General features: G+C 47.0%; 1 protein-coding gene across 1 annotated transcript; it reads left to right on the forward strand.

Moving 5' to 3' along the window:
- The first annotated feature begins 7,639 nt into the window (after positions 1-7,639).
- On the forward strand, positions 7,640-9,818 carry fzd8a (frizzled class receptor 8a). Its single transcript, XM_072450518.1, has one exon. It carries the CDS (start codon positions 7,898-7,900, stop codon positions 9,731-9,733), a length of 1,836 nt encoding a protein of 611 aa, XP_072306619.1. The 5' UTR covers positions 7,640-7,897; the 3' UTR covers positions 9,734-9,818.
- The last annotated feature ends 709 nt before the right edge of the window (positions 9,819-10,527 follow it).

A 10,527-nucleotide genomic window follows, 5' to 3' on the forward strand; every position in this document is an offset into this window, starting at 1 on the left:
CAAAAAAAGTACATATAAAGTGCAGCGTGACGTATCATTTCCAAGATGGCGTCACGGACGGAAACCCTGGTGTTTTAGATGCACTTTTTTTTGTATGTTTTTGTTTCTGATCCAGAGGTATTATAAACACGAATTATGAAGATGATGCAAAAACAGTGCAATGAAATCAGTCAAAGAGTTGCTTCTGTAAAAAGCATCTAAACAGTTTTTAGAGCAAACATTTGAGTCCCAGGAGGAAACCAGAAGAACTTTGCTTAATGCAGCAGAAGTTTATCCACATATTCGAAGCGTAAACTTACGTGAACTATTATTTTCAATATTTGTAGACATCTCCCTTCTAATCGCACCAATCTAACAGCCAAAGAAATGTGTAGAAAATTACCCACTAGATAAATTCATCTGGCAGCAACATATTGGTTTTATCACTTTACATGACATTTAAAGACATATCAGTAAGAAACATAAAGGTTGTAACCATTATATATCAATATTCTTGCCAATATTGTGTCCTATCTAAACTTTTTTGTCATTATACATAAAAACACATTACCCTTTATATTTTATTTATTTTATGTATTTTATTTATTTTATTCATCACTCTCTTATTTTCTACTTGTACTCCTTTACTTGCCTTATGTTCTACCTGGTCATTTTTTTATTCTTTGGTTGTTGTTTTTTTTTCATTTCAGTTGTTTTATTGTTGTTGTTTTGTTTTTGTTGATTCATGTGCATTTTTTTTAAATAAGAAAATTATCCATATTACTTTTTTAATCAACTTCAATCAATTTCAATATATATATATGAAAAAACATGATTTCTTTTTTTTTTTAATGTTTTAATACAAAACATCCAAAACAATACCCGTAACATCTTTCAACACATTTAATTCAGATTGTGATGAGTCTTTGTGCAAAAAGGCTTGAACAGGCACATTTCTCCAACAGCGTTCACTCTCCTCCAACTACCGTATTTTCCGGACTATAAGTTGCACCTTTTTTCATAGTTTTGGCCGGGGTGCGACTTATACTTACATTTATACTTATACTTATACTCCAGAGCAACTTATATGTGATATTATTTGTTATTTTCACACTTGCAACTGCATTTCATACTCCAGTGCGACTTATATATGTTTTTTTTCTTCTCTATTATACATTTTTGTTGGTTGGTGCGACTTATACTCCGGTACAAACTGAACATACATTAGAAAAAGATTGTACAGTCCTACCAAACGGTGTAACTTAACGAAGTACAAGGTTTCCACCATTTTGAGCTTCAACTCCTCAAATAACGACGTCCACAACGACCCTTTAATAGATAATACAGTTTAAAGAGAAGAAGAAGAAAATAACAATAATACTTCTTCCTTCTCGCCTCAATCTTTCCTTCCCGCTTTCCCCTCCCCCCCATCCCTCCATTCTGTGTCTTTTCACACGTCTCAAATACCAGGATTTATTATTGGGTAAAATATCACACCACGGTTTATGTGTGCACAAGCGTTCCCCGCGCTCGCTCCCCCTCCTCCGAGACGCACATACCTCCAGAGTCCAACGTCTACCTCGCTCGCTCTCGCTCTCCCCACCTCGTCCTCCCCCCCTTCTCCAACTCTTGTTCCCTTAATCAAAAGCAAACAGCCATTAGCACAGCCTCCTCCCATCTTATCTCGCCCCGGCCCAGTCACTTCATCAATCTGGACTTTGGCTAATACTTGGACAAGAACGTGGCCTGTGACTTTTAATAAATGGCCGCCACTTTCGCGATGATAAAACTAACTCCTGGCTCGCGTACAAGTACAATAGCAGCTTAGCGTGTTAGCGTAGCCGCGTGGCACAATGTGGCTTTATGCTCGGGTTCTGTGAGGGAAGTGGAGGATTGGGGAGTTTTGTGGCGATTGCGCGCACGCTAATAAACACACGCCCAGTATGTTAGTCGAATACTTTCAAACGCCACCGGTGCACAGTAAGTTTAAACCAATGTACTTTCAAACGCCACCGGTGCACAGTAAGTTTAAACCAATGTACTTTCAAACGCCACCGGTGCACAGTAAGTTTAAACCAATGTACTTTCAAACGCCACCGGTGCACAGTAAGTTTGAATAAATGTACTTTCAAACGCCACCGGTGCACAGTAAGTTTGAATAAATGTACTTTCAAACGCCACCGGTGCACAGTAAGTTTGAATAAATGTACTTTCAAACGCCACCGGTGCACAGTAAGTTTGAATAAATGTACTTTCAAACGCCACCAGTGCACAGTAAGTTTGAATAAATGTACTTTCAAACGCGGCATGTTTCGAGCAGATGTGGTGGTCATGTGACTTCCAGCTCAGGAAACAGTAAAATGCACTGAATTAATAGATCTAGACAGGTGAGTGTAGTTGGGAAGAACTGAAGCCAATGAAAAAATAAAATATATATACAAATATATATAAATAAATAATTTAATTTAAGTCAGGGAATAGTTCTTTGATTCGTTGATTAGTTAAATAATTTCTATTCTAGACAGAGATCTTAACAATGGTTGAAATATGCTGAATAAGGCTTCTAGATAAGAATATTCACAATAAAGAAAAGTATCATTGAGGAAAATGAGACTTAGTTCAAATAAAATATAAGACTTTTGGCATGTGTTTTTTGCGATGATAAAGTATAGTCCAAATAATTAATATAATTATGAAAATACTATGATTATCTTCATAGTCGACTTGTCATGGTTATTCTGATTAATCATTGCAGCCTGAGATACAGTTATTGCTTTGCTTGAAATGTTCCGCAATATGGCATTAAACGTAACTATCTCCATGGAAACAAGCAGCTGACGCCACAAGGCCAAGTTGCAGGTCAGATCTGCGGAGAACCGACTCCGCTCAAGGTCATTTATGAGCAACAATTACACCAGTAATTGAAGGCTACTACCATGGAGACAGCACCGTGGAGACAGCACCATGGAGACAGCACCATGGAGACAGCACCTTAGAGACAGCACCATGGAGACAGCACCTTAGAGACAGCACCATGGAGACAGCACCGTGGAGACAGCACCATGGAGACAGCACCATGGAGACAGCACCATGGAGACAGCACCATGGCGACAGCACCTTAGAGACAGCCCTGTAGAGACATCACCGTGGAGACAGCACCGTGGAGACAGCACCATGAGACAGCACCATGAGACAGCACCATGGAGACAGCACCATGAGACAGCACCGTGGAGACAGCACCATGAGACAGCACTGTGGAGACATCACCGTGGTGACAGCACCATCGAGACAGCACCGTGGAGACAGCACTGTGGAGACAGCACCGTGGAGACAGCACTGTGGAGACAGCCCGTGGAGACAGCACCGTGGAGACAGCACTGTGGAGACAGCACCATGGAGACAGCACCTTAGAGACAGCCCTGTAGAGACATCACCGTGGAGACAGCACCGTGGAGACAGCACCATGAGACAGCACCATGGAGACAGCACCATGAGACAGCACCGTGGAGACAGCACCATGAGACAGCACTGTGGAGACATCACCGTGGTGACAGCACCATCGAGACAGCACCGTGGAGACAGCACTGTGGAGACAGCACCGTGGAGACAGCACCGTGGAGACAGCACCGTGGAGACAGCACTGTGGAGACAGCACCGTGGAGACAGCACTGTGGAGACAGCACCGTGGAGACATCACTGTGGAGACAGCACCGTGGAGACAGCACTGTGGAGACAGCACCGTGGAGACAGCACCGTGGAGACAGCACTGTGGAGACAGCACCGTGGAGACAGCACTGTGGAGACAGCACCGTGGAGACAGCACTGTGGAGACAGCACCGTGGAGACATCACTGTGGAGACAGCACCGTGGAGACAGCACTGTGGAGACAGCACCGTGGAGACAGCACCGTGGAGACAGCACTGTGGAGACAGCACCGTGGAGACAGCACCGTGGAGACAGCACCGTGGAGACAGCACTGTGGAGACAGCCCGTGGAGACAGCACTGTGGAGACAGCACCGTGGAGACAGCACTGTGGAGACAGCACCATGGAGACAGCACCTTAGAGACAGCCCTGTAGAAACATCACCGTGGAGACAGCACCGTGGAGACAGTACCGTGGAGACAGCACCTTAGAGACAGCCCTGTAGAGACATCACCGTGGAGACAGCACCGTGGAGACAGCACCATGAGACAGCACCATGAGACAGCACCATGGAGACAGCACCATGAGACAGCACCGTGGAGACAGCACCATGAGACAGCACTGTGGAGACATCACCGTGGTGACAGCACCATCGAGACAGCACCGTGGAGACAGCACTGTGGAGACAGCACCGTGGAGACAGCACCGTGGAGACAGCACCGTGGAGACAGCACTGTGGAGACAGCAGAGAGACAGCACTGTGGAGACAGCACCGTGGAGACAGCACCGTGGAGACAGCACCGTGGAGACAGCACCGTGGAGACAGCACCGTGGAGACAGCACCGTGGAGACAGCACTGTGGAGACAGCACCGTGGAGACAGCACTGTGGAGACAGCACCGTGGAGACAGCACTGTGGAGACAGCCCGTGGAGACAGCACTGTGGAGACAGCACCGTGGAGACAGCACTGTGGAGACATCACTGTGGAGACGACGCCCCCTCCATGTGAAAAGTTACATATTGAACCTTTAAACTACAGAAGTCTTGTTAGCTTCTTCTCTATGGGATTTTACTCATGCTGCTGTTATTTGTTCTATTGATTTTTAGAGTTAGTCCTTTTGCCTCACGTCCAAGACTCTCTTTTACTTCCTGTAACATTTATATATTTACCAGATTTTTATAAATGCAGTAAGTAATCCCATTATGTCCTTTGATAGTCTCAATTTTGACAACTAATGGCATTAAAACGCATTAAAAACCTTTCATATTCATTCACCTTTTTAGTCTCTCGTACCATCAAAACAAACGTGTGGAAACATGATTGACGAGTTCATTTATAACAGAATATTTCCAGCGTTAATTGCTTTGATTGACGGGCGACATGAGCCTCTCTGTCGGCTTCCCCCAAAAATACATCACTATATTTTCTGTGAGGACTTTATCCGTTTTAAACAAAGTCTGCAGTGTGCGGCGCCACTCCACGTTTAGCAGGAGTATTTTAGACCATGAGAATAATCGCCATACATCACACAGGAAAGTATGCAACGTGTGATTTATGTGCGTTTTGACAGCAGATGTGGGCTTTTGTTCTTACATGAGAACTATTTTGAGTAATATCATTTTAAAGTAACGTCACTCTTACTTACGTACATTTTTTAGTAGTCTAACTACCTCTAACAATCCATAAATACCAAAATACATGAAGTTAGAAGCTGAAGTACTCAAGAAAGTTCACCAAATACATCTTCTATATATGTATGCGTTCCACATCTTCATAATAAATCTATTCGTTATCATTCTTCAGTCTTGAAAATATATGTACATATAGCTGCATACTTTATCATACATTACACAGAGACTCGGGTGTGTTTACTTTGCATGAAACGTTCTTTACAGAGCAGTTTTAACTTACTTTTACTTCCTCTTGAGTCATATTTTGCATAAAGTAACCATATTCTTCCCACTGTAAGTCTATACAAGTGACATTTTCTGTGTCTATTCTTTGTAAATACCAGAATCTGCATTATTTCATGTTTTGTCCGTCTGATCACACAAAATCAAATCACAAATCATATTTTAACTACATTTTACATTCACACTGTTGCTGCGAACTCAGTACTACCACCAGTTAAATGTTGAAGTACTCAAGTAAGTTCACCAAATACATCTTCTATCTTCTATATCTGTATGCATTCCACATCTTTATAATAAATCTACTCGTTATCATCCTTCAGCAACACTTGAGTACGTTATATATTCTGGAACACCGCTCACGTGCGCACATTTGCATACATTGCTGCATAAGTATTACCACAGAGACGGTCAAAGTGGCTCATATTCTAGGCAGCGGCAGATAAGACCATGATAAAAAAAAGGAAAAAAACTAAACTAAATCCATTTAACACGAGGAGATTGCAGTCAGATCTCCAGAAAACCCCACTGCGTTCATATTACGTCTGTTGTTTGCGCTGCGGCCGCGGCTTGTGCTGCTTTGCGCTCGCGGCTCCGCGCAATTACGCCCCCCGCCGCGCGCCCAATCCGAGCGTTAAACGAAACATTAGCACCCCGTTTCAGGAATATAACAGCTTTTTCTCAGCACGGACAGACAGCACCCCGGGTCGCCTTATCATGCGCAAATTAGCCGATATAACAAACTTGACACCCCCCCTCCCTCCTCTCTCTCTCTCTGCCTTCCTCTGTCTCTCTACCCCTCTATTTTCCTCTCTTTCCCTCTCTCATTCTCTCCAGCTTCCTTCAGAAACAGAAACAGTCACGACGTGCAACTGGTGGAGGAGGAGGACTGCAATACGACTGATAAAGGAGAAAGAAGTTTACATCGTGTGCCAAAAAGTGCACAATAAACATAGATCATTTAAGAGTCAATAAAGAGCACTTTGCACTTGCATAAAATATGAATCAGTTATGGACAGTTTTAATACTTTGGGATGACCATTGCATTATATTCTGCGGATATAAGATAATATGTGTGTTACAAGTAAAAGTGCAGAGTTAAAACATCATTTAAGAGATTTGGCGCACGTTTTACGCACGTTTTACGCGCGCACTTTGAGCAAAACGTGAAAAAACATGTAAATAATGAGAACAGTGGTATAACAATGTGCATCTCTGAGCTATAAACAATCAATGCGTTATATTCTGCTGGAATAAGATGATAATTTGTGTTACAAGTAAAAGTGCAGAGTTAAAACATAATTAAGAGATTTTGCGCACGTTTTACGCACGCAAATTGTACATCACACATAAAAAACATGTAAATATGAGTGACTAATGAGAACAGAGGTATAACAATGTGCATCACTGAGCTATAATCAATCAATGCATTATATTCTGCTGAAATAAGATAATAATATGTTGAGTTATGAGTTAAAACATCATTTAAGACATTTTTGCGCAAGCAAGTTTCACGCACGTTTTACGCACGCACATTTAAGCAAAAGGTGAAAAAACATGTAAATATGAGTGACTAATGAGAACAGAGTTATAACAATGTGCATCACTATGGTATAATCAATCAATGCATTATATTCTGCTGAAATAAGATGGTAATAATGTGTCACAAGTAAAAGTGCAGAGTTAAAACATCATTTGAGACATTTTGCGCACGTTTCACGCACGTTTTACGCGCGCACATTTGAGCAAAAGGTGAAAAAACTTGTAAATATGAGTGACTAATGAGAACAGTGGTACAACACTTTGCATCATTGAGTTATAATCAGTCTATAAATAATGAAAAAACAAACTCCCTTTAGATGTAAATGTATTTTATTCCAATTAACGCGTCGCGGAAACTCACAATCGTCTTAATAACGCGTTAATAACAGAACAATCCCTTTGTTTTGAGGAGGGAAACAAGCGTTGACTGACAGCACATGACTCCGCCCACGTCGCTCCGTGATTGGCGCAGAGGCTCACGTGGGGGGGGGGGGGGGGGCGAGACGAGGCGGCCGTATAAATGCGCACTGCTCCGGGGCTGCGCTTGTGATTCGTATCGAGAGCGATTAAGGACCGCGGCCGGGGACGTGGAGGCGCGCGCACAAGAGGAGCCACATTATTTTTTTGTTTTGGCTATGAAACGTGGCCAGACTTTCCCCCACGCGCCGCGGATATTATAACCACACCGCACGAAGAAGAAGAAGAAGAAGAAGATAAAAGAAGAAGGACGCGGACGAGGAGGAAGGTGGATTCTGCCGAGGACCAGCTGAGTCGGAGCGGAGGAGGCTAGAGACGCGCGACGGGGCCGAGGGGCAAGAACGATGGACCTTCTCCTGGGGATCGACCTGCTCCTGTGCCTCGCGCTCCTGCCGCGCACCAGCTCCACGGCGGCGGCCAAGGAGCTGCAGTGCCAGGAGATCGCCGTGCCGCTGTGCAAGGGCATCGGCTACAACTACACGTACATGCCCAACCAGTTCAACCACGACACGCAAGACGAGGCGGGCTTGGAGGTGCACCAGTTCTGGCCGCTCGTCGAGATCCAGTGCTCGCCGGACCTGAAGTTCTTCCTCTGCAGCATGTACACGCCGATCTGCCTGGAGGACTACAAGAAGCCGCTGCCGCCGTGCCGGAGCGTGTGCGAGCGGGCCAAGGCGGGCTGCGCGCCGCTCATGCGCCAGTACGGCTTCCCGTGGCCGGACCGGATGAAGTGCGACCAGCTGCCGGTGCAGGGCAACCCGGACACGCTGTGCATGGACTACAACCGCACGGACGCCACCACCGCGTCGCCCGTGCTGTCCAAGCCGACCAACCACCCGGGGAGCAACAACAACAACCACAACAGCGGGAGCAACAACAACAACAAAGGCGCCGGGCACGGGAACCCGCCGCAGCCCGGGCACAAGCAGCACAAGCCGGGTCGGCCGAGCGGCGGCGGCGGCGGCGGCGGCCCGGGGAAGTACAAGCCGCCGCCGGCCCCGTGCGAGTCCGGCTGCAAGTGCGCGGAGCCCATGGTGCCGGTGAGCACGGACCGGCACCCGCTCTACAACCGCGTCAAGACGGGCCAGGTGGGCAACTGCGCCATGCCGTGCCACAACCCGTTCTTTACGCACGACGAGCGCGCGTTCACCGCCTTCTGGATCGGCCTGTGGTCGGTGCTCTGCTTCGTCTCGACCTTCGCCACCGTCGCCACCTTCCTCATCGACATGGAGCGCTTCAAGTACCCGGAGCGGCCCATCATCTTCCTCTCCGTCTGCTACATGTTCGTCTCGGTCGGGTACATCGTGCGCCTCGTCGCCGGGCACGAGCAGGTCGCGTGCAGCCGGGAGCACGGCGCCGAGCACGTCCACTACGAGACGACGGGCCCCGCGCTCTGCACCGTCGTCTTCCTCCTCATCTACTTCTTCGGAATGGCCAGCTCCATCTGGTGGGTCATCCTGTCGCTCACGTGGTTCCTCGCCGCGGGCATGAAGTGGGGCAACGAGGCCATCGCCAGCTACTCCCAGTACTTCCACCTGGCCGCGTGGCTCATCCCGAGCATGAAGTCCATCGCGGTGCTCGCGCTCAGCTCCGTGGACGGGGACTCGGTGGCGGGGATTTGCTACGTGGGGAACCAGAACCTGGACAACCTGCGCGGGTTCGTGCTCGCGCCGCTGGTCATCTACCTGTTCATCGGCACCATGTTCCTCCTGGCGGGGTTCGTGTCGCTCTTCCGGATCCGGAGCGTCATCAAGCAGGGGGGCACCAAGACGGACAAGCTGGAGAAGCTCATGATCCGCATCGGCGTCTTCACCGTCCTCTACACGGTGCCCGCCACGGTCATCGTCACGTGCTACTTCTACGAGCAGCACAACCGCCAGAGCTGGGAGGCGACGCACACGTGCGGCAACTGCCTGCTGGAGCGGGACCGCGGCGCGCCGGACTACGCCGTGTTCATGCTCAAGTACTTCATGTGCCTGCTCGTGGGCATCACGTCCGGCGTGTGGATTTGGTCCGGGAAGACGGTGGAGTCGTGGCGGACGTTCTGCACGCGCTGCTGCTGGGGGAGCAAGGGCACGAGCGGGTCCATGTACAGCGACGTGTCCACGGGGCTGACGTGGCGGTCCGGGACGGCGAGCTCGGTGTCCTGTCCCAAGCAGATGCCCCTGTCCCAAGTTTGATAAAGTCTCTTGTTTTTGGAGAGGTGGGAGACAAAGGCAGCTTATTGTGGGGGCGGCTAATTGTTTTTGTGTGTGTGGGGGGGTAAACCATCAGTGGTCCTGTTACATTTACATTGGAATGAGCTGTGGCAGGAGGTGAGGTGCTGTCCCCCTCCTCTCTCTCTCTTCTGTCCCTTCTGTCCCCTCCGTCCTCCCCCCAAAACAACTCACCTCCACAGGGAGAACAATGTCCCAGGATTAGCACAGGTTAAATCCCCTGTTTATATGTATTAGTGTGACCCAACACCAGGCTCTCTCTCCAACTGGGCATTACTTTTATTCTATTGTGGGCAGAAAGTCTGTCCTCACCGAGTGTTTCTTTTGCCTACTTTTACAGTGGTTCTCAAATGGTGTGCGCGGACTGGAGCGTGACACTTGATGATTGTTGTTCCACTTTTTTTCTAAATTATTTCACTGTAACGTTTACGTGTGTGTTTCAAAATCCGTCCCAACATTTCATCGCCAAAAACAAAAATGTATCGTTCAGAGACAAAGCTATAGTCAATATTGAACTTTTCCCCCCTTTTTTTGGTCCTGACCCACTGTTTGAGAACCACTGCTTGCTTCAGTGCCGGATAACGTTGCTTATTCAATCAAAGATGGTTTAAATTAAGCCTTAACGCCCAAGTATTTTACGGGTTCATTTTGTAATATTTCGGTTCGGAAAGTGTATTTATATCTCTCTCTCTATATATATAAATATATATATAATTGTACAAATGTGTAAATTTGTGTACAAAAAAGAAAGAAAAGAA

The sequence above is a fragment of the Eucyclogobius newberryi genome, unplaced genomic scaffold (genome assembly GCF_026437365.1).
Source record: "Eucyclogobius newberryi isolate DKJ021-1_F unplaced genomic scaffold, fEucNew1.0.hap1 SCAF_18, whole genome shotgun sequence".
Lineage (NCBI taxonomy): Eukaryota > Metazoa > Chordata > Actinopteri > Gobiiformes > Gobiidae > Eucyclogobius > Eucyclogobius newberryi.